Here is a 22500-nt window from a genome sequence, read left to right on the forward strand (position 1 = left end):
ACCTTCAGTCTGTGGACCAGTTCACAAGCTAAAGGAAAACTTCACCGATTTTCAATCTAAATGTGAGGAGATCAATAATATAGTCTGGTAAAAATGTACCTATGTGTTAAGTGTCTTTGTTCATGAAATGTTGACATCACAAAACACTTTTGTTTCACATCATTGGCCGTACATTCCGCACTCTTGATGACATGAAATGATGCAACGTCAACATGTTGAGAAGAAATACACACAAGACAAGATATTTTCTGCCACACTATATGATTGATATTGTCATATCAGGGCAAGACAACAGGATTTAGATTGAAAATCTGCAATGTTTTCCTTTAAACAATATAAAACAATGTTTTCTGGTCAGCAAATCCCAGTGATCCCATAAATATTTATTTACATGTACTGTACACCAGTTTGAACTTAGAGCACCTTGAAGAGAAATATAATTTAATTAAAATGTGAAGATTACTTTTTTTAACCTGCTCGACACACGCACACAAACGTGCATGCCTGCACACACACACACGCGCGCACACGCACCCGCACACATACACGCACACGCACACGCACACACACACACACACAGAAACACATGGCTGGACCATTAGACGTAGAACCATCTGCTTTCAGAGAACAAACATCTGTTTAAAGACTGCAGGCCTACTATGTTACACTGACACTTTAAACATCAACACACAGACACAGCTGTGTGTGCATGTGTCATTATGCGTGTGTGTGTGTGTGTGTGTGTGTGTGTGTGTGTGTGTGTGTGTGTGTGTGTGTGTGTGTGTGTGTGTGTGTGTGTGTGTGTGTGTGTGTGTGTGTGTGTGTGTGTGTGTGTGTGTGCGTCTGTCATTGTGTGTGTATTGATCAGAGCATAAAGTGAGTGGCTAATCAGGAGGGGATGGTGATGTTTTATGTATCTTACATCCATAAAGGCTTGTTCTACAAGACACACACACACACACACACACACACACACACACACACACACACACACACACACACACACACACACACACACACACACACACACACACACACACACACACACACACACACACACACACACACTGTAACACCACTCAACAGAACAGGGACTTTATTGATTTATGCATAATTGGCCTCAGGCCTTCTTCAGGAGAGAAATATGCACGGCTAGAGATCTCCATGTCAATAAACTCTGTGTGTGTGTGTGTGTGTGTGTGTGTGTGTGTGTGTGTGTGTGTGTGTGTGTGTGTGTGTGTGTGTGTGTGTGTGTGTGTGTGTGTGTGTGTGTGTGTGTGTGTTAAGAGCCTGTTAAGACTTAGGTTGCTGTAAAAACACTAAACTCTCTCTCTCTCTCTCTCTCTCTCTCTCTCTCTCTCTCTCTCTCTCTCTCTCTCTCTCTCTGTCTCTCTCTCTGTCTCTCTCTATTTCTCTCTTACTCTCTTTCTCTCTGCCCCCCCCCCTTCTCATAATTGTTCCCTGGGAGCTGTTCTACCATTTAGCTGCTTCATTACCATGGCGATGGCCAATATTAACCTTTCTGTTGGACTCTTGACCTTGTGTGTGTGTGTGTGTGTGTGTGTGTGTGTGTGTGTGTGTGTGTGTGTGTGTGTGTGTGTGTGTGTGTGTGTGTGTGTGTGTGTGTGTGTGTGTGTGTGTGTGTGTGTGTGTTGTTATGTCCACTTCAGTACCACATAGTAGTAAATACATGACAGCCGATTAACATGGAGACACAAGCAACATGTAAACACACAGATTACATGACAGCAGATTAACATCCCACCTCACAGTGAAGAGAGACGCTCTCTAAATACTCCATCTCCATTCTGTCTCTCTCTCTTTCTCGCTCACGCTCACGCACACACACACACACACACACACACACACACACACACACACACACACACACACACACACACACACACACACACACACACACACACACACACACACACACACACCTCCATGAATCGACCACTCTGCCTGGTGTTTAGCATGATTACAAGTGTGAATTCTGAAAGCTGTCAATGTTACTACTTTGTTTGCATACTGTACTATGTTTATGTGTGTCTTAACATATTAATTCAAACATTACTGTATGATTTGCAGTGTTCTATCTCTTGTCAGACTGCTTAGTTGTCCAGTGTGTTTCAATGACAGGATAGCTCCATTTCAATAGACTGGTGTGCCATCGATTGGCTGTAATTTATGGTTTGATGCGCTGAGATGAGCTGTTCAACACAAGCTGTCCACTTCCCATTTAAGAGCTCTATTAGGCTCACACTATATATGGTGTGTGTGTGTGTGTGTGTGTGTGAGAGAGAGAGAGAGAGAGAGAGAGAGAGAGAGAGAGAGAGAGAGAGGGAGATTTACTTCTACTACAGACCATTTACACACACACACACACACACACACACACACACACACACACACACACACACACACACACACACACACACACACACACACACACACACACACACACACACACACACACGGTTGGAATATATCTTAATGCATAGACATCCTTCACAGCCGTATACCACTCCATCAATCTCTTCATCTCTCCATGTTTCTTGCTATCCTTTCACATATGCAGGTCACCAGGCCATTTCTCCATTTCTCCTTGTATTTCTCCTAAGTCTTTTTAATCACTTAAACCCTATACAGTATTTTTTTTTTTTTTACATACCGGTAATAGTAAAAATAGCGACCTACAAGCTCACAGCCTGTAGAGCTCACAGCTTGTGAGCTTGTAGAATGAATAATAAAGTCTGTGTGGAAGATATCTTTGCACCCAGACCACGCCTCATTTTAATATCAACACGCTTCCGTGCGCAAAGTCGGTGCACAGCGCTATGGTATAGACAATCTAGAGCGCAACAGTTGCTAGGGGAAGATATGATAACACCGGCCCTAACCCTAAAATCAGTTATATTGTATACCGTTGGTCACGAAAAATAGGGCCCGATGTTTTTTCGCATTAGTTGAATTTCTGGCATTTAAAATGATCTGTTGCCGTGTGTCGTGGAATTCTGGACCAATCAGTAATTTACAGTATGAGGCAATAGGAGTCGAGACAATATTCTAGGTGGTGATGGTTTTACTTTATATACATGATCATCATAGGCAGAACTGCCGTACCACCGACCTGAGTGTTATTGTACTTCTCCCCATGATATCATGTACATTAAAATACAACCAATTCCATGACACTGTGTCTTTATGAAGACATAATTAACTAGAAAAAGTGCTCCTCGGAGCACAGGTCTCCGCCAGGTCAGGTAGGTTATTGTGGCCTCCTGGTGGCGCTATAATAGGCCAATGTGAAAAGGGTGGCATTTCTTCCTCGGCCTAGTGGGAATGTGCGTGCATTCATGATTTGAGGCATTTTGTTGCAAAAATGTGTTTTGCTAAAGTAGACCTGCTGGTGGCACTATAACAGGGCAATGTGAAAAGGGTGCCATTTCTTCCGCGGCCTAGTGGGAATGTGCGTGCAAATTTTCACGGAAATCGCAAGCTGCGTTCATGATTTGAGACATTTTGTTCAAAACTGACCAGTCCTGCAAATTTTGGAAGCCAACCTTAGCCAATCAGGATGGAATATGAAATATCGGACCGATGCGTCTTGATCACATGACTATAGAGATACTGTGTACCGATTTGCGTGATGTTTGGATAAAATCTGAAGGATTAATATCCAAAAATGTTATTGACATAAGTCGGCCTCCTGGTGGCGCTGTAAAAAGCAGTGCAAATGTTTTTCCTTGGCCTCTAGGGAGTATGCGTGCAAAGTTTCACGCAGATCGGTGCAGTTATAGTTAAAAATGCAAATTGGCCTGTTATAGCGCCACCATGAGGCTGATTTGAAAAGTTTTAAGTGGCATTTCTTCCTCGGCCTAGTGGGAATGTGCGTGTGCAATTTTATGGAAATGGCAAGCTGCGTTCATGATTTGAGGCAGTTTGTTCAAAACTAACCAATCCTGCAAACTTTGGAAGCCAACCTTAGCCAATGAGGATGGAATATGGGGAATTGAACAGATCCGGGTTGATCACATGACTATAGAGATACTGTGTACCGATTTGCATGATGTTTAATTAAAAGCTGTAGGAGTAATGGGAAAATATGTGTTTTGCACACATCGGCCTCCAGGTGGCGCTATAACAGGCCCATGTGAAAAATGTGGGGCAGAGGTTCTGAATTGGCATCCAGGGAGTGTGTGTGCACAGTTTTGCAGCGACCGGGCCAACGGTGCCGGAGATTAGCTGCTAACACACAGACAGGACGGACACACGGACACACACACACACACACACACACACACGGACGGACGGACAGGGTGCAAAACATACTCTCTCGCCATGCCTTTCGGCCTGGTGGAGACAATTAAACATTTAAAGTGAAAGTAAATGTAATGTAAGGTGTCAGTGAGAGTGACGGTGAGACTGCAGGAGAGATAATTTAATGCTTTTTTATAAAGGGACTTACAGTATGTTTATATTAAAACTGAAACTGGTATCACATTTATGACACTAACAAGATCTTTGAAAACAAGATTTAACATTTGTAGGCGTGTCATAGTATTCGTAGTTTTGTGATGCCAGACGATCGTCTATATCTGCCTACTGATATGTATGGTAGTTGCTAGAACAGCGGCGAGAACAGCCGCTAACAAATCTACACCCCCGCTTTATAAACCAATCCTGACACCACCCTAATACATTTCTATAATTGTTTCCACCCACTATTAGCTATGAAAGCTGGGATATTGGAGACTGACTTGTGAGTTTATAATATTTGTATTCTGTAATTTCCACTAAGTTTAACAAATATTGTTGGTTAAAATGTTAACAAATATGACACATTTTATTAGTTTAGCCTATAAAGTCAATGTCCAAATCGAGAACGGATGGGTGGATTTTCATGAAATTTGGTGGGAATGATCGTGAGGCTGTCCAGAAGAAATGATTACGTTTTGGGTCTCAATGTTCAAGGTCACAACTGAGAAATGTATAGCAAGTTGGGGGGAGCAGGGTTTGCAGCCTCAAGTGCATTTGTGTAATTGTCTCCGTCAGGCCGAAGGCGTGTCCGAGACTATGTTTTCGCCCCCGTCCGTCCGTTTGTCGGTGTGTGTGTGTTCGTCTGTCCATCTGTTTACAGCTATATAGACTATGGGCCCTATCTCGGCCGGCGCCTTACCCCTTAGCACTACCCGCTAGGCCGCTACCCGTGAATTACGCATAAGGCAGCTGGCACTGTCCCTAAACGGTATCTTACGGACGCACTACCCGCTATACATTATGCCGACTCCGTTATTTGCGCCTGGAGGTGTAGCCGTGGGCGTGTTGTTGCATTATCCCTAAAATTGCTATCTTGCCCACCCACGTTTGGGAAAGCACATAGCGGATTCGAATACCACCTGCTATGCCAAAAAGTAGAGCGTGGCGGCAATGCACATGTCGGGCCGGGCGCACAACGGCACAACATTCAGAGGTCTCCTTCTCTCCTAATTCTCCACAAATCTCTCTCTCTCTCCCCCCCCATCTATGTCACTCTCTTTCTCTGTCTCAGCTCCAAGAGGCCTGTCTCCACCCATTCTACATCCGTTCAATGACACCACCATGCAAATATACTGGGACCCTCCAACCCAACTCAATGGTCCACCGCCCCTCTACCAGGTGAGTGTGTGTGTCTGGCTGTGTCTGTTCATCTTTATTTCTATGTATATGTCTTGACATATTAATTGAATGTAATAATGACTTTATGAAATATGAACAAATAAGTATATGTTGACTGTTCTGTCAGACTGCTTAGCTCTTCCACGTCTTCATAAGACGTGGAAGAGTTGATGTTTTGCCTTGTGTTGGAAAATTGAAATGTGTTGATGTGACAATGATGCTGCGTTCACACTGGCAGCCACAAAGCGACAGGCCGCTTTCAGTGGAAGCCAGCTACATTAAGATACACATTGACGGCCAATATTGATCATAGCTATTGATTTGATCAGGTGGAGCGAACAGACCTCTCTTTCTCTGACCCTCGTGACCCTGTTGTCAGGGGAACCAGGTTCCCTGGCAGTGCTTACTACCGTTTCCCCAACGACACACTACCTGTCAACACAGACTTCACAGGTGAGCAGCGCACACTCTATCTATGCACACGCACTGTCTGTCTGTCTGTCTGTCTGTCTGTCTGTCTGTCTGTCTGTCTGTCTGTCTGTCTGTCTGTCTGTCTGTCTGTCTGTCTGTCTGCGTGCGTGCGTGCGTGCGTGCGTGCGTGCGTGCGTGCGTGCGTGCGTGCGTGCGTGCGTGCGTGCGTGCGTGCGTGCGTGCGTGCGTGCGTGCGTGCGTGCGTGCGTGCGTGCGTGCGTGCGTGCGTGCGTGCGTGCGTGTGTGCGTGCGTGTTGTTGTTTGAAGTGTGGCTTGTTTGTTCTGTATGTAACAATGTACTGTATAAGTGTACATGGAGCATGTAGTTGGTGTTTTTATTTAGTCTTCCAACGACTTCCCCAGATATTCTAAAGGACAATTATCTGTGTTTGTGTTTTACTGGCATCATTAGAGAGTTGATCTGCACAGCTAAAACCTGTTCAGCTTCATCTGGAAGCATCATCCAGTCTGATGACTGGAATGAATGACTGAACTCCTCATTGGGCTGCAACAGTTAATCTAACTAATCTATTTGATTTAATAAAACAATCAAGTGCACTCTGGTGGCGCAGGGGTAAAGTACCTGCCCACCACCACAGAGTCTAGGGGTTTGAGTCCACCGTGGTGCACGAGCGTCTATACAAACACAATTGGCCGTGGTTGAGGGAGGGAAGCCAAGCAGGGAGGGTGATCTTTGTCACCCTGACATACGCCTATGGGCTGGAGCGGCCTGCCTGCCAGTGGGGACTGTTGAACGGGAGGAATAGGAAGGAGCCTCCCGGTGGGGGCTCCTGAATGGCTGATGAGCCAGTAGGGTACAAAAGCAGTGAGAGGAATTAAATGTATAGTGACTAAATTGGGAGAAAAAGTGATAACAATAATTGGCTACTCTAAATGAAAATACATTCATAAATAAATAAAATAATCGATTTGTGAAAAAAAAAAAAAAAAGGGTTTCATGTGCGTAACGTTATCAATGGTATCATTAGTACATATAGTAAATAAAAAGTTTCTCTGAATGGAGATTTTCAGAAGCAAACAATGACAAACTGGTTTCACTGGTTGTACCGGACAACCAGGATTTGCTTCCCACAATCTTTGTATTGATATTTTCAAAATAAACAGATAAACAGTGCAATCAAATTTGGTCAATACAATGACTGTAATCCTAAGTGTTAAGTAGGATATAAAAATATTACACCAAGACAAGGCGAGGACAGGACAAATACTGCGAATAAAAAGTTGAATTGTGAGACAAAAACTAAGGGCAAATAAATAAAAGCAATGTTAATTAAAAAGTACACATATCTGCCCAGAAAACGGTATTTGTGTCAAAATGTAAAATAAGATGATTCCATTAAGGATAATGGGTCACTCAATTAAAAGCAAAACTCTGTGTTTTTATCCCGATATAGAGATAAGGATTTTTCATCCTGAGGAGTGTGTTTCCTCTCCTCCTTCATAAAGGGTAATGGATCAGACGATCGCTTTGAGACCGGATCTATTCAGGACCATCAATGTGTCGGCAGTCCTCAAACCATCGCCCTTTCGCCGACGTCAATACTAATAGCATCATCCACAGACAATTATTCCCATCGAAGCTCACGCAACAGCGAACAAATCAAAGCTAAATCGGATTATAAATGTAATGCAGTGTAATGTCCCCCGAGAGCTGATTGATCACAGAGAACAGACTCGTCAATGGCTGATGTTTAGTGTAAAACCTCGTAACTGCAGTGAATTCATTCTAACTCCGCTTTAAAGCTTTGCGTGGTCTTTGGCAGGTTTCAAGATCCACCGCTCCCTGAGACGTATTCAAAACGTATGTTTAATTTCTTTGTGAAAAGTAAAGTCTTTAATATTAACTAATATAAAGTTGACTTTTGGGAGATACAAGGCTTCCCTTTGGCAGCAGAGTCGATGTTTCAGGATATCCAGGTTCGGCTGGAAACAGAGGATCATCATTTTTCTCCGTCAAACATAATGCAGCGTTGTGGGAATATTAATAATGAGGTGTTTTCCATAATTGGTTCATTTTATGTTCTTTCCGGAGGCTTTCTCCTTTCCTCAACATGTGAATTAAGGGCACTTGTCTTTGAGTGGGGTCAATATTCTCTATGTTAAGTCTCAGCTCCGATCAAGCCAGGGTTTTTTATCATGCAAAATTAATGTTACCATGTGAACAACCTGAGTGCCTGCTTCCATAAATACACAACATTAGACCATTTAGTCCCTCTGCTAAATCTTAGTTTATATTAAAATAGCTTGTTTTTCCATCCACAATTATTATAATATGAATTGTGTGAGTGCTTAATTTCATAAATAGAATTCATCTATAATAATGTTTCCCTCTGCTAAATTAATCTAGAACATTTGAGGTCAGTATTTCCTTCAGTGAATCTTCATTTAGATCAAAAGAGGCTATATCCTTATGCAGTCAATGATAAATTATAAATATCCTCTGAGTGCTTGTTTCCATAATTACATACGACTCCATTCACCCATCTGTAATAGTGTATGAGGCTGGCACTCATTGTTGAGCTTTGAATTAAGGAGTCCTCTCTGTGCATCTTAGCTCGGATCAAAGTATATCTTCTTACCCCTTCGTAAAATTCGATGTTTTAATATGAACAGTCCATTTCATAAATACGCAGATGATGGGAGCCCTCTCACCTCATTGGTTCACTGGAGTGAGGCTGATGGGCTGCTCACATTCCTGCTAATCCAGATGTATTTGATTGAAGCCCAAACTAAATGAAGAGATATGGAACGTCGCAGATGCAGACTGAAGAAAGAGCTGGGAAAATTAAAAGAAACATTAGAGGCTGGTGCTGTACACACAGTTATAGAGTACTGCACAGTTAAAATCCATTTGTATACTCGATTTAAATGAACACTAAGGATTTAACTGCACAGTACTATTTTACTACACTACAATAGAACTACAGTTCAGTCTTACAGCATGCTGTAGTGTACGTTGTCAGGGCAGCACTACAGCAGGCTGAACAGGAAAAAAGGGAAATGTTAAATGATACAAATGATTTTTCCTTAATTAATTTGATTGATTGCCAGGCGTCTGCGTGGAGAGGAGAGAGGGGGAGAAGTGTGGTGTGAAGGGAAAGTTTGCGCAGACATCATTAGTTTTTCTCCATTTAAAGATTAATCAGGAGAGGCTGGGCTCTTTAACCCATTAAGACCTGAGGCCGATTCCACAAAATGTCTTCTAAACCCTAACAGTTTTTTGTTGCTACATCAGTGGTTCTCAAACTTTTTCATGTCAAGGACCCCCAAAATGATGCATTTGGCCGCGGACCCCCAGAAGCAAAATATTTTGTTACAGGGACCCCCAGAAGCAAAGATTTGAGTTACAAATGTTTGCTTTAAATATATATATATTAAAAGATTTGCACACAAAATACAAAGCCTGTACAGCGGCACTCGGTTCCGTGCTATGAGCTTGTATATCTGCTATTTTTGAATATCCAAAGAAATCAAAAATGACACAGATGCGATCCCGGTCTTAATGGGTTAATTCTGTCATTTGTATATTTAATGGGCTGCTGCAGAATCTATGGCTGTAATTAGCTGGCTGCCGCACGCTCATTAATACACCAGGCTCTGATTAATGCCAGCAGAGAGCTAACATGACTGGAGTTATTCAGGTTATGTTGTAGAGATGATTACACACAACCTCTGCTGTTTACTGAGCAACCATACAATAACATATGAAACAATATTAGCTCATAAATAAGGCCCCATTTAAAACAATACACTGTACTATACATTTATTCCTGCTACAGTCATTGCTATTTACTGAGATAGAAGTAACACTTTATTATATGAATTAAGACTCCATAGAATTCACGAGGTACATGATTAAACATTACTAGTGGAGGTGATTAAATATACATCTCAACAGTTAAAATAATTTTACTTAATGAAAATTTGCCTCAGTTTGTACAAAGTAGTACACTTAATGGTAACACACTGCCTGTAGACGTGTCTGTCAAGATTGGCCAAGCAGCTCAGGCATATGAAAATAGGTTTTGGAAACATTTCTGAAGTGCTGATGTTTTTATTTTATTTCAGCAGTCAAATCTTATGCAACCAATTTCCTGTGCAGACTGAATGACCAGCTGAGGAAAAGAAAACTACAAAAATGAAGAGTAATATAAACAACAGAAAACAAACCTTACATCTACAGCTGAACCTATAGGCTAAACTTTTTAAAGGAACACTTCACCACTTACGAACGTAATCCCATTGTTCTGATGTGAGGAGATAAGAACATAATGCAGTACATTATGTGGCAAAAACTGTATGTATTCTAAATAGCGGAAAGGTACTGTACGCCTGATGATGTCAAACAAATATATATGATATATTATATTAACACTAAGGATTGCACTGTGTATGGTGGGTTCCCCTGTCCACATGGTGCCCCAAGACTTTTAACGACACATTTTACACAACAGAAGAATTCTCCCTGAAGCTTTGAAGCATTCTCTAATAAAACACCAAATACTGCTCTGAAAGTAACATTCTTAATCATACATGACACATTTAATTATATTGCAGATGAAACCAATGATTAACAATTCATAGCTCGTAAAATGCTAATTTACTCATAGCTAACACATGTAGCTCATTCTCATGAATATATTTCTGCCATGTTAGCAGTAAAGTTGCATTCCACTGCTAACAAAGAAAAGCAAATCGTATTGTACGACGTTCATGTTCTTTCATTCAACATTGGGGGTTTTGAGAAATATTTTCTGCAAGACCTAAATCATTATTTTCAAGTACAATCATCATCCTCAAAGCTCTGTCTGTCTGTCCCCGTCTGTTTGTTTGTCCCCAAAATCTCTTCTGCCCGGTTCTCCTCAGTGGCTGGAGCAATTGATCTGCATTTGCACACAGCCATTGACCATTACCATGTGCACGGAACAGCGAAGGCCGCTTTTCACTTTCCCCGAATGTCAGCTGTTTATTAGCGTTTTTGTGTTTGCTGGCTCCCGGGTTGCCAAATCATATGCGTGCAACAAGCGCCGGTCTTGCCAAATCCGTGAAACAAGCGGAGCATCCGTGAAACAAGCGAACCATGACGCACTTTGGGTGCTCTTATCTCCCGAAGGATATGGTCTAGTATAGATAATTCAAAACAAGTAATACAATATTACTCTATGTAAGTAGAGAACAGCAAATGCAAAAGATTTTGTCCTTCAAAGTAACTAGGATACCATGGTAAACATGAAACCTATCATCTGTCTAAACAACATAGCCTACTATCTAAACAAGTAAGACGCGCGAACGCTGGAAGCGAACGCAGCTCGAAAATATTGTGTATTTACGGACTTGTAATCCGTGTTATTTCACTGTGATGGGGAGAGAACGTGTGTGTGTGTGTGTGTGTGTGTGTGTGTGTGTGTGTGTGTGTGTGTGTTGTGTGTGTGTGTGTGTGTGTGTGTGTGTGTGTGTGTGTGTGTGTGTGTGTGTGTGTGTGTGTGTGTGTGTGTGTGTGTGTGTGTGTGTGTGTGTGTGTGTGTGTGTGTGTGTGTGTGTGTGTGTGGTGTTGCATTTAAATCAGAGCATTGTCTAAATTCCTGCACTCTGGCGCCCTCTACATAGGTAGTGCATGCACACAGACAGACACACAGACAGACAGACCCACAACCTGAGCAGGGTTACATAGTAAGCTCCACTTGGTCGGAGGCGCGGCTTCGCCGCGCCTCCTTCCGCGTTCGCAATAACTTACTTAGTGTTTGTAGGCAAACTATATAATAGTTAGCTTGACTACAAATGCTAGTACTGTAAGTGCACACAGCACCTTCTAGCCAGCACCTCAATGTGTGCAATATAAAAAAAGTCTGCTATAACGTTGAGGAACCGAAACCAAATAATTTTACTCTTGTGTACTCGTTCAGTAAGGTTCTGAAGTGTCCACAGCCCACCTCTGAGATGCAGGGCAAGTATACATAAATGGTGCCATCTTATAATGAGTAGTGAGGACCAATGATATGAAGATAAGGTTGGAAATATGTGGACTGCTCCTTTAAGCTTTAAACTCAGTTTTAGTGTGTGTATTTCTATTTATACATACCCATGTGCTTGTTTGACACTTGTATGTGCATATACATTTTGTTTGTGAGTGCACACATGATGATGTGCATGTGTGGGACAGAGAATGGGACAGAGAGTGTCGGCTTTGATCGCTATGAAGTTGACAGAAGTCCTCAGGGGAGAGCAGAGTAATGTAATGTTGAGTACACTGTACACTAAAACACAGTGACACACACACACACACACACACACACACACACACACACACACACACACACACACACACACACACACACACACACACACACACACACACACACACACACACACCAAGCTCAGAATAGGAAACTTTCTCTTTCTCTTTTACCTTGTTCTGTAAAGCACTTTGTAACTATGGTTGGAGAAGCGCTATACAAATAAATTAATTTTCATTTTTAATAACTCATAAATAAGGCATGAGGGAAATTGAACTACCATTCTAGTGTGTATTGTTAGTCTGATTTGAGAAGCTAACTTCAAATTCACTCCGTTTTAAATAACTAAAATAGACAATATCCATCTCCTCAAATCATTCAGCTGCACAGTATAATCTAGTGTTGTATGTCATGGTTGTGAGTTGCTGTACGTCAGTGTTGTGTGTCGTATGAAATGAGCATCAGGTTTTTTTGCTGACGATGTTTTAACAATATGGATGTTTATTTGTTTCTGCAAGGTCAGGTCCTATGAGAGAATGTGATTGTCTCTTGGGTCCATTCTGTGTGTGTGTGTGTGTGTGTGTGTGTGTGTGTGTGTGTGTGTGTGTGTGTGTGTGTGTGTGTGTGTGTGTGTGTGTGTGCGCGCGCGCGTGCGCGTGCATGCGTGCATCCGTCCGTCCGTGTGTCATAAATGCTTCTGTTGGCCACTGTGAAAATTGGTCACAGTGGTCATGACAGCACGCGATGTACAGCATGCCTCCCTACAGACCACCTGATTGACACCAGGGGAAGACAGGAAAGAGGGGGTGAAAACCTTTGTTAATCCCGCCGGGAAATTCCATTTCAGTTTCACCCAGCTGATGGCTGGTCAGATGGTCATGGTGAGCATGATGAGGGGGGGGGCTGTTAGGGGTTAAGAGTCTTGTTCAGGGACACTTCAACACATAGACATGGGTGGGCTAGGAGGAGAACGGTGACCTTCTGATTACCAGACGGCCTCTCTACTTACTAAGCTATGGCCACCCCGGCAGGAAATAAGAGGAAATAGGAGCATCAGGGTGAGAGAATAGAGAAGAAGATAACATAAGAGTGGAGCTAGAAAGACCACAGTTCTGTTTGTTACATATACTGTACTTCGTTATACGCCAAATAGCGAAAATAGGCAATCTAGGTCCTGCAGAGCTGCTATTTAAAAAAAAAAAAATTGAAAAGTTTTGAAACATGGTTAATGTGGTTAGCATACTTTTTTTTAATTATTGTTAAAATGTGATATCACACATACATTTCAAACATATCAGACAGTCTACATGAAAATGCATGTATTTAATTCAGTCTAACCAAAAGCAGGGATCAAACACATCCCCACCGGTGATGAAAATGGGGGGATATCACAAATCGAGCCCTGCGAAGGAGACATAGAAATTCAGAACCAGAAAAAGGTAAGAGAAAAGGAAGAGGAGGATTGAAAGGTCAGGAAAGGGAAGAGGAAGGTTAAAAGCAGAGGTGACCGAGGGAGCGAGAGTGGATGGATGCAACGGTGGTGAGAGAGTGAAAGACAGAGAGGTTAAAAGGAGATAATGTGATGTCACATATCTGTCATGGCTTCTCTCGTCTCTGTGGTGACAAGGTCATGAATGTAAATGACACATGACTGCTGGACGTACAGATTGTCAGTCTGACGTAAAGAACGTCTTTATCTGCTCCAACGCCAAGCACAATGTCAGCTCCTCCTTTTGCTTGAGAAATTATATTCTAAGTACTGTATATTTACTTGTGGACAGCTGCTAAGCATGTCATTTTGAGTCAAGATTCAAGATTAGTTTTTGTTGCATCTCATAAACAAGTGTACAATTATTTGGTTTCGGTTCCTCAAGGTTATAGCAGCAATAACAACAATAAAAGGAATAATTAAGAATAACAAATAGTAAGATAAGAAATAGAAGTATGTACTGTACATTAATCATAGCACAATTTGAGGCGCTAGAAGGTGCTGTGTACATGATTCCTGCATCAAAATATGATATACATTATGTAAATGCGCAGTCTAAGCATCTATTTATGTGTGTGTGTGTGTGTGTGTGTGTGTGTGTGTGGGGGGGGGGGGGGGGGGCGGGTGTGTGTGTGTGTGTGTGTGTGTGTGTGTGTGTTTTGTTTGTGTTATGCTGCAATGCGTTGGTCAGTGGGTTTATGTTATTGTGATCTCAAAGCGAAAGCGAGCATATAGGTATTAAGCTCTTCCAAGAGAGACGACAGCTGAGCCGAAACATATGATCTTGTTTTAAAGAACTTGTTTCCTAGTCACTCTGTTTACATGACCACTTATGACTATGATTATGATTTATACTCAGTTGCGCGCCAGTGTCGCAGACTGAAAATTGTACATCTACAAGCTCACTAACATGTCATATCGCAACAGTTTGTGAGCTTGTAGATCGGCTATTTTCAGCACACAACTACAGTATAAATCAGGCTTTACGCTGTTGTCGTAAAATGCTCTGGATAACGTCTGCTAAATTCCCGATTAATACTGATTACTTGACTACTGATATAATCTAATTTGTAGATTGAGATTTGTGTGCTTATTTACAAACATGGTAAAATCCTAAAGAGAATCTTTTTTTTTATCGTACAACCATTTAACTACCATTTAACATGCTCCCATTTCTACAAAGAAAGATACAGCAAATGTATCCACATTCATTCAAGCACCTACTTCATGAGCAATTGTTTTTATAGCTACAGTACCATTGCTTGTCCACGGTTTCTCAAGTCTGACCTATTGTATGACCTGAGAGCTGACACTGTCCAGCTCTTGCTGGGTGTCCTTTTGTGCAGTATTAAATAAAGCCCACATAGTTTAAAATCATATAAATAATACAGAATATGATCTCAGATGCATAATATAACATTCATGTTAAATTATTAGTTAGCTCAGTAACGCAAACCATACAAAGTAAAAAAGCTTGTGTTGAACCCTGAGCCATCTCCTTTCAGATCCTCAGATCTTCCCACACTTCTGTTCCCCACAGAGACAGATAGAGATGAAGACACACACACACACACACACACACACACACACACACACACACACACACACACACACACACACACACACACACACACACACGCTCCATGTTTCCATGTGGATCTGCTGGTGGATTAAGATTCAATCCCTGATCCACTGAAACACGGCAGAGCAGCACGCAAGATGAATCCCTGCGCACTCTGTCTGTGTGTGTGTGTGTGTGTGTGTGTGTGTGTGTGTGTGTGTGTGTGTGTGTGTGTGTGTGTGTGTGTGTGTGTGTGTGTGTGTGTGTGTGTGTGTGTGTGTGTGTGTGTGTGTGAGGAAGCAGTATTGGTCTCAAAGGATGACCCTCTAGTTTTCCCAGCTTTGATTGATAACATTTAAAAACAAAGGTTCTCCCATTAGGTCAGATGAGCACAAAGCTTTATGAGGCGATGGAAAACATGTAGAAAACATACATGACTTTATGGAATAAAAACCTTAAGGAAACCTTCAGCCTGCCCTGCCACTGTTTACCACTATTGGCGCTATAACAGGCCGCTTCACTTTTTGGCCTATAACTCTTGAACCGTAGGTCATACAATAATATAAGTCTCTGGATTCCTCGGATAATGACGCAACTCTACATATAGGCCACAGCCATTTCCACCAAGACAAGATTTTCCGCCAAAAACACTTTTGTCCTCACTCAAATTGGTACAATTTCTCTCTGACGTCATGTGATCATTATGTATCAGTCAGAGTTTTCATTTTTCATTCCGATTCGCTATGATTGGCTTCCATGCAGCGTTCAGTCTACCCCAAATTGAATCACACATTGAGGGGCGTCTAAAAAAATGCAGAGCCAAAAGCTACTTCACTTAACATCTTATATGATGAATAAAACATCCAATCATACCCAGATTGGAATCGCATGTTGAGAGGCATCTATAGAAGACACCTCCAAAAGCTTACATTTTTCTGTCCATAGTGGGCGCCATAAACGCGAACAGCATCGTCTGTCATACAAACCATTTACCCCCACAGCTTCCTTGTGACTACAAGGAAATGTTAATGATCTCCTGTAAACGTGTGGTGGTTTAACAGAAATAATTGTGAAACTTAAACCACATAGTGTATACAGTATACAGTGTATATTGTTTTAAGAAAGAAAATCTTTAACTTGTTTAATAATTTTTCCAGTCTGGGTGTAGAGAGAAGGAATGATTATTTTGTTAATATGCAGAATGCTAAAAATATTCATTCTGAATTATGTGCTAGAAAATAGTTGAAGGATCTTAGCTATATTGTAAAATTGGACATTGTGACTTTAACAGGTGGAAGTGTTGAGATAGTAGACCTGTGTTTCCCTGATGCACTTTAGACCTGGAATCATTCTAGACTGTTCGCTTCTAATAGAAATAAAGTGAACTTAGAACTGTTGTACTGCTGGGAATACCCACCCTGATGGAGATGTTAGATGAATTCACACACACACACGCACGCACGCACGCACGCACGCACGCACGCACGCACGCACGCACGCACGCACGCACGCACGCACGCACGCACGCACGCACGCACGCACACACACACACACACACACACACACACACACACACACACACACACACACACACACACACACACACACACACACACACACACACACTCATTGTGCACATAGACATCAAAGTCCTGGGGTAGTTTGAGACTCTAGGCTGTACATGGCAGCTCTGAGGAGAGGATTTAGATATACATACCATCGTGTGTGTATGTATGTGTGTGTGTGTGTGTGTGTGTGTGTGTGTGTGCGTGTGCGTGTGCGTGTGCGTGTGGGTGTGGATTTGGGTGTGGGTGGAGGGAGCCTGGAGGGAGTCTGGAGGGAGAACAGAGTAAGATGCCCATCCTCTTCTGTCAAAAGTGTGTTTTATCAGTATATAGGTTTAATCTCTGTCTCTTCAAGCTACAATTAATTTGTATGAAGGTAGAAAGCTAACCCTAACTAGAATGAAGAACTGGCATTGCACATTGTCAGTTAAAGCAATGTTTGCGCAATGTTCGTCTTGTGTCCACATGCTAATGAAAAGTAACGTGATGTGAGTTGTCTGCTGTGAATTAATATATACTCTCTATTTCTCTCTCTCAAACACACACACACACACACACACACACACACACACACACACACACACACACACACACACACACACACACACACACACACACACACACTGTCTGTCTCTCTCTCCCTCAGGGGTGCAGCTGAGCTTCAGAACTCGGTCTCCAGACGGCCTGTTGCTTGTTGCCTTCTCTCCGGGAAACCAGGAAGAGTTTGTGGCCCTACAGATCCAAAATGGACGCCCTTACTTCCTGTTTGATCCACAGGTTAGAAACAATATCTGTACCATTTGAAGTGGAATCGATATATGCAGTCATAGACCACAGTCATTTTGCTTTTATGTTTGTTCATAACCTGTTTTTTTGGGCGGTGAAACCGCCCCTATATGTGAGGTTTGGATATTTGCACCCCCCAATCCTGCGCTGTGATTGGCCACCAGTGTACCCCCCTAACCCTGCACCGTGATTGGCCAATCACAGTCTATTCAGGACTGTGATTGGCTAGTGAAACATGACACATGTGCATAGCCCTATAAATAGGACTATGCACTTAAAAAAAACACATTTATGGTTTTTTTTAAGTGAATCACACATTGTGGGTGGAAAGGGTATTAAAAAAAACACATTATTATTTTAAGTGATTGGTTGACTCCATTCAGTATTGTGATTAGCTAGCAAGACACCGCCCACTTCACACTGGGTGTGATTTTTTTAATCTTACAGAGATTAGACAAAGATTTGCTCTTTACATTTACTTACTTAAAGACAACAGTTTGACCCAGCATGAGAATGGGTAGTGGAGACACACACTTTACAGGAGACCTAATCTGATTTCGGTCAAAAACTGGTTTGACTCACCACTGTTAAATCTAATTAAATGATAACTCATTGTAGATCTGATCCTCTTATTTCATATGAAAAAAATGTCAATTATAATTTCTGATAAATGAGGGCCATAGTGTTTTTCAATCAAGCACCCACCCACAACAATGCTTCTACTGGAATGTCTGCTCCCATTCCTTATAAACGTTAAGACTATAAATCTGGCCTGGCTGGCTGTGCAAGATGAAATGGCTGAAGCATACTTCATGTCATAGTTAGTGGTCGGACATGAGACTATCCAGTGTGTCAATCAGATTTGGATGCATTTTGGGGTGACAGTGGATGGCAGCGGTTTTGATTGATTGATTGATTGATTGATTGATTGATTGATTGATTGATTGATTGATTGATTGATGTACTTTTATTTAGTAAGACATGAGAATCACAGTACATGGAAGTACAAAATTCACAATACAAGGTCTACTAAACTGGAAGACTAAGTTAAGCACGCAGCTTGTTTAAGATGAGAACCCCATGCACACAAATCATGATGATATATATGAGACAGACAGATATACACCCTACTATACAGAATGTGAATGTCATACAATCAGCTTTCAGGTTACTGGTATGAAGAGAGAAAAAATATATATACAAAAGAGGAAAATTAAAGAGGGGGGGGGGTAGGGGGGGGGTAGGTTAAGACTTAGACAGGGGCCATTTTCAAATTGCAGCCTCCTGAAGGTGTATCTTTAGGGCAGTTTTAGGTAGAGTGGAAATCTGGGGATCAGATCAGGTCACCGGTTCGATCCTTGGCTCCTGCAGGCTTCAAGTCAAAGTTTCCCTGAGAAAGACACTTAACACTTATCTGCTCCCCTGTGCGCTCACATGAGCAGCACACTGCTGGGTCAAATGCAGAAAAATAATTTTGCCTTGGGGATCAGTAAATACTTTTTTTTTCTCAGTTTACTGGAGGACAATAAACGTATGTTATATGGTTTATCATGCATGTATAAAATGTAGTTTTTCTACATGTGGTCATGAAACTGACTGCCCAAACAGTTCTGTAGAACTGTAGCATGAACCCAGGACCCAGAACTCTCTATTAGAACCTCTAGTCCACTCAGATCTAATTTCATTTTTTCTGTTGTTTGTTTCATCCTAGCTCCCCTTACTCAGTTATCTGTCTCCCTCTTCCCCTTTTCCAGTCTGTCTTGTCTCTCTATCTCCCGTTCACTTCTTCTCTCCATGTCTCTCATCTAATAAATGTGATTTGCAGCCCTCATTGGTTTCTCTCAGTTAGAGAGAGAGAGGGAACTTTGAAAGTGTGTCAACGTTTGAATTGGCCTGCAATTAACTCATTCCCTGCAGTCACCACGCGTGAATACCAATCACAAGCTAATTAAGCTTCACATGCGCGCGCACACACACACACACACACACACACACACACACACACACACACACACACACACACACACACACACACACACACACACACACACACACACACACATCTTCCTTATCCATCCACACAGACACATGTAGGGGGGTAAAGAGTCAACGACTTCAATGATGAAAGCAATGATGGAGGATGATTATACATAAGCAGTACACACACACACACACACACACACACACACACACACACACACACACACACACACACACAACCACTCCTCGCGGTGTCTCTCCGATTCGGTGTCGTGATCCTCTACTTTTAGGTCTTTGTCAACTCAAGTATTTGTGTGTGTTTAATATGTGCTTAATACGTGCACAACAAATGTACATTCCTGGTTGAATTGAAGTTGGTTAGTGTATGGATGCGTGTTTAGTGTATTGTGTGCGTTGCCACATCTGTGTCTCGTCTCTAACCCAGTTGATTTGTTCGTTTAGTCTAGTTTGTGGTAATTAACAGTGGGAGTGGTGTCACGGCTTATTAGTGTTCCCCTAGATACATATAGCTGGGGCCATTAGTTCCCCCATTAGCCTGTTGAGCTAGCCTAATGGGATTACCAGCGCAGGGGGGCTAATTTAGCGTGACACAGGAAACTGGTACGCTTAGAAACACACGCACGTGTGAACTGACACACGCACAAATACACATTCTAGCACAAACACACACATTTACATGAATGAGAGGCGTGCGCTCGCACACACAGATGTGCACGCACACATGTTACATTAGTTAGCTGTCACTGAGTGACACTTTGTCTCTCTCTCTCTTTCTCTCTCTGTCTCTCTCTCTCTCTCTCTGACACACAGACAGACACACACACACAAACTCTAATGATGCAATTAAGAAGTGTTTGGTGAAACTCTGGCATTCTCAGTGAGAGGTGGTTAGTTAGCATTAGCTGCTGCTGTCACACACAGGCTGTGAGACTGTGATGTGCATTTTACCACTCGCTGTACACACTCTGGAGATAATTATCTGTCACTGAATGTTAAGTACACTTTCTAAAACCAACATACCAACACACACGCACGCACGCACACGCACACACACACACACACACACACACACACACACACACACACACACACACACACACACACACACACACACACACACACACACACACACACACAATAAGTTCACCTACTCTTTTACACCTGTAAACTATTGATGTGAAAATGAACTTCGAGTTGTTACGGTGTGGGTGTGTACTTTCACTCATCTCACATTCAGATTAGCATGTGTCTGTATTTTGCAGATTACATTTATTTCTGTCTCATATAGCCAGAGGAACTGTCATTAGAGTGTGTTTGCGTATGTGCGTGCGTGCGTGCGTGCGTGTGTGTGAGAGAGAGAGAGAGAGAGAGAGAGAGAGAGAGAGAGTGCGTCTCTTCACACAATGGGCCTCATTCAGCAACATTCTCTTCATGTCTCTAATATTTTCTCTTAATTTTAAGGGAAGTCAACTCCAGAAGCAACATAATTATCAAACAAATCTGCACTTACCCAGGTGTGCTTAATTATTAATCCCACTTTGAAGGGCATGTCTGAAAGTTTGTTATTAGCATAGGTAACTCCCCTAAACAATATATTATGCAGGTTTTTGTTAGCCTGGTAAACCATCCCAGTTGCGTGAATTCACATTATCATGTGTCTTCTGCAAACCGGTCTGGCCCCAAGGGCTGAATGGGCTTTTTGCAGAAACCAAAAAGCGGAAGAGCCAATCAGCGTCTGTCAATCACATGGGCTCCACATCCACTTCCGCTTCCACTTTTTGGTTTCTGCAAAAAAACGGGATGGTTTACCAGGCTAGGTTTTTGTGCCGTGTACAGAGACTCTGGCACATGCCCAAGAAGTGGGCAGAAATGGAGAGATCATGACCAAAAAAGGCTATAAAACTAACTGTTAAATAAAGGTAAAGCAAATATGTTTGTTTGGATATTTCATATTTTTACTCTTACTATACTTACTTACTTATGCCTATTGCTCCTTTTCATGAAGCATAGGCCGTTGACTACAGTCCGCCAGAGTCCTCTATCCTGGGCCTTCTTTTCCAGCTGTTTCCATGTCAGTCCACACTGCTTGATGTCAGTCTCAAGGTCCCTGCGCCAGGTGTTTTTTGGCCTTCCCCTCTTTCTTGTGCCTTGCGGGTTCCATCTAAGGGCTTGTCTCATGCTGGTATTGGGCTTCCGGAGTTCGTGGCCAATCCATCCCCACCTTCTTCTCTTAATCTCCTCTTCCACTGGTGGTAGACCCGCTCTCTGCCAGAGATCATTATTGCTGATGGTGTCTGGCCAGCGAATGCTCAGGATCCTCCTCAGGCAGCTGAATTGTACCTTCATAGTTGTGGTCTTTGTTGTCCTCCTCGTCTCTGATCCGTACAGTAGTACTGGCTTGACGTTTGAGCTGAAGAGTCTGAGCTTTGTCCGCTGGCTGATTTCTTTAGAGCTCCAAATGTTCTTGAGTTGGATGAATGCGGCTCTTGCTTTGCCGATTCTGGCTCTGACGTCTGCATCCATACCGCCCTGACTGTCTATGACACTGCCTAAGTATGTGAAGGCTTTTACTTCCTCAAGTGCTGTTCCCTCCAGCACTGGATCTCTGTTTGTTGTGTTGACCTTGAGGACTCTTGTTTTCCCTTTATGGATGGTGAGGCCAACTTGTGTTGTGAGGTGTCTGCCAGCACTCTTGTCCTCTCTTGCATCTGC

The 22500-nt window shown here is 42.4% G+C and overlaps 1 protein-coding gene across 1 annotated transcript in view; it reads left to right on the forward strand.

Annotated features, from left to right (window-relative positions):
- ush2a (Usher syndrome 2A (autosomal recessive, mild)) overlaps positions 1-22500 on the forward strand; it is a gene marked incomplete at both ends in the record, with an annotated part of 324178 nt that overhangs the window by 94810 nt on the left and 206868 nt on the right. Inside the window, 3 exons of the mRNA XM_080433174.1 lie at positions 5555-5661; positions 5991-6114; positions 17648-17778. Of these exons, the coding sequence (XP_080289300.1) occupies positions 5555-5661; positions 5991-6114; positions 17648-17778 (362 nt within the window). The remainder of the gene's footprint in view (positions 1-5554; positions 5662-5990; positions 6115-17647; positions 17779-22500) is intronic.

This window comes from Gymnoscopelus braueri (assembly GCF_963280865.1).
Source record: "Gymnoscopelus braueri genome assembly, chromosome: 1".
In the NCBI taxonomy this organism is placed as follows: domain Eukaryota; kingdom Metazoa; phylum Chordata; class Actinopteri; order Myctophiformes; family Myctophidae; genus Gymnoscopelus; species Gymnoscopelus braueri.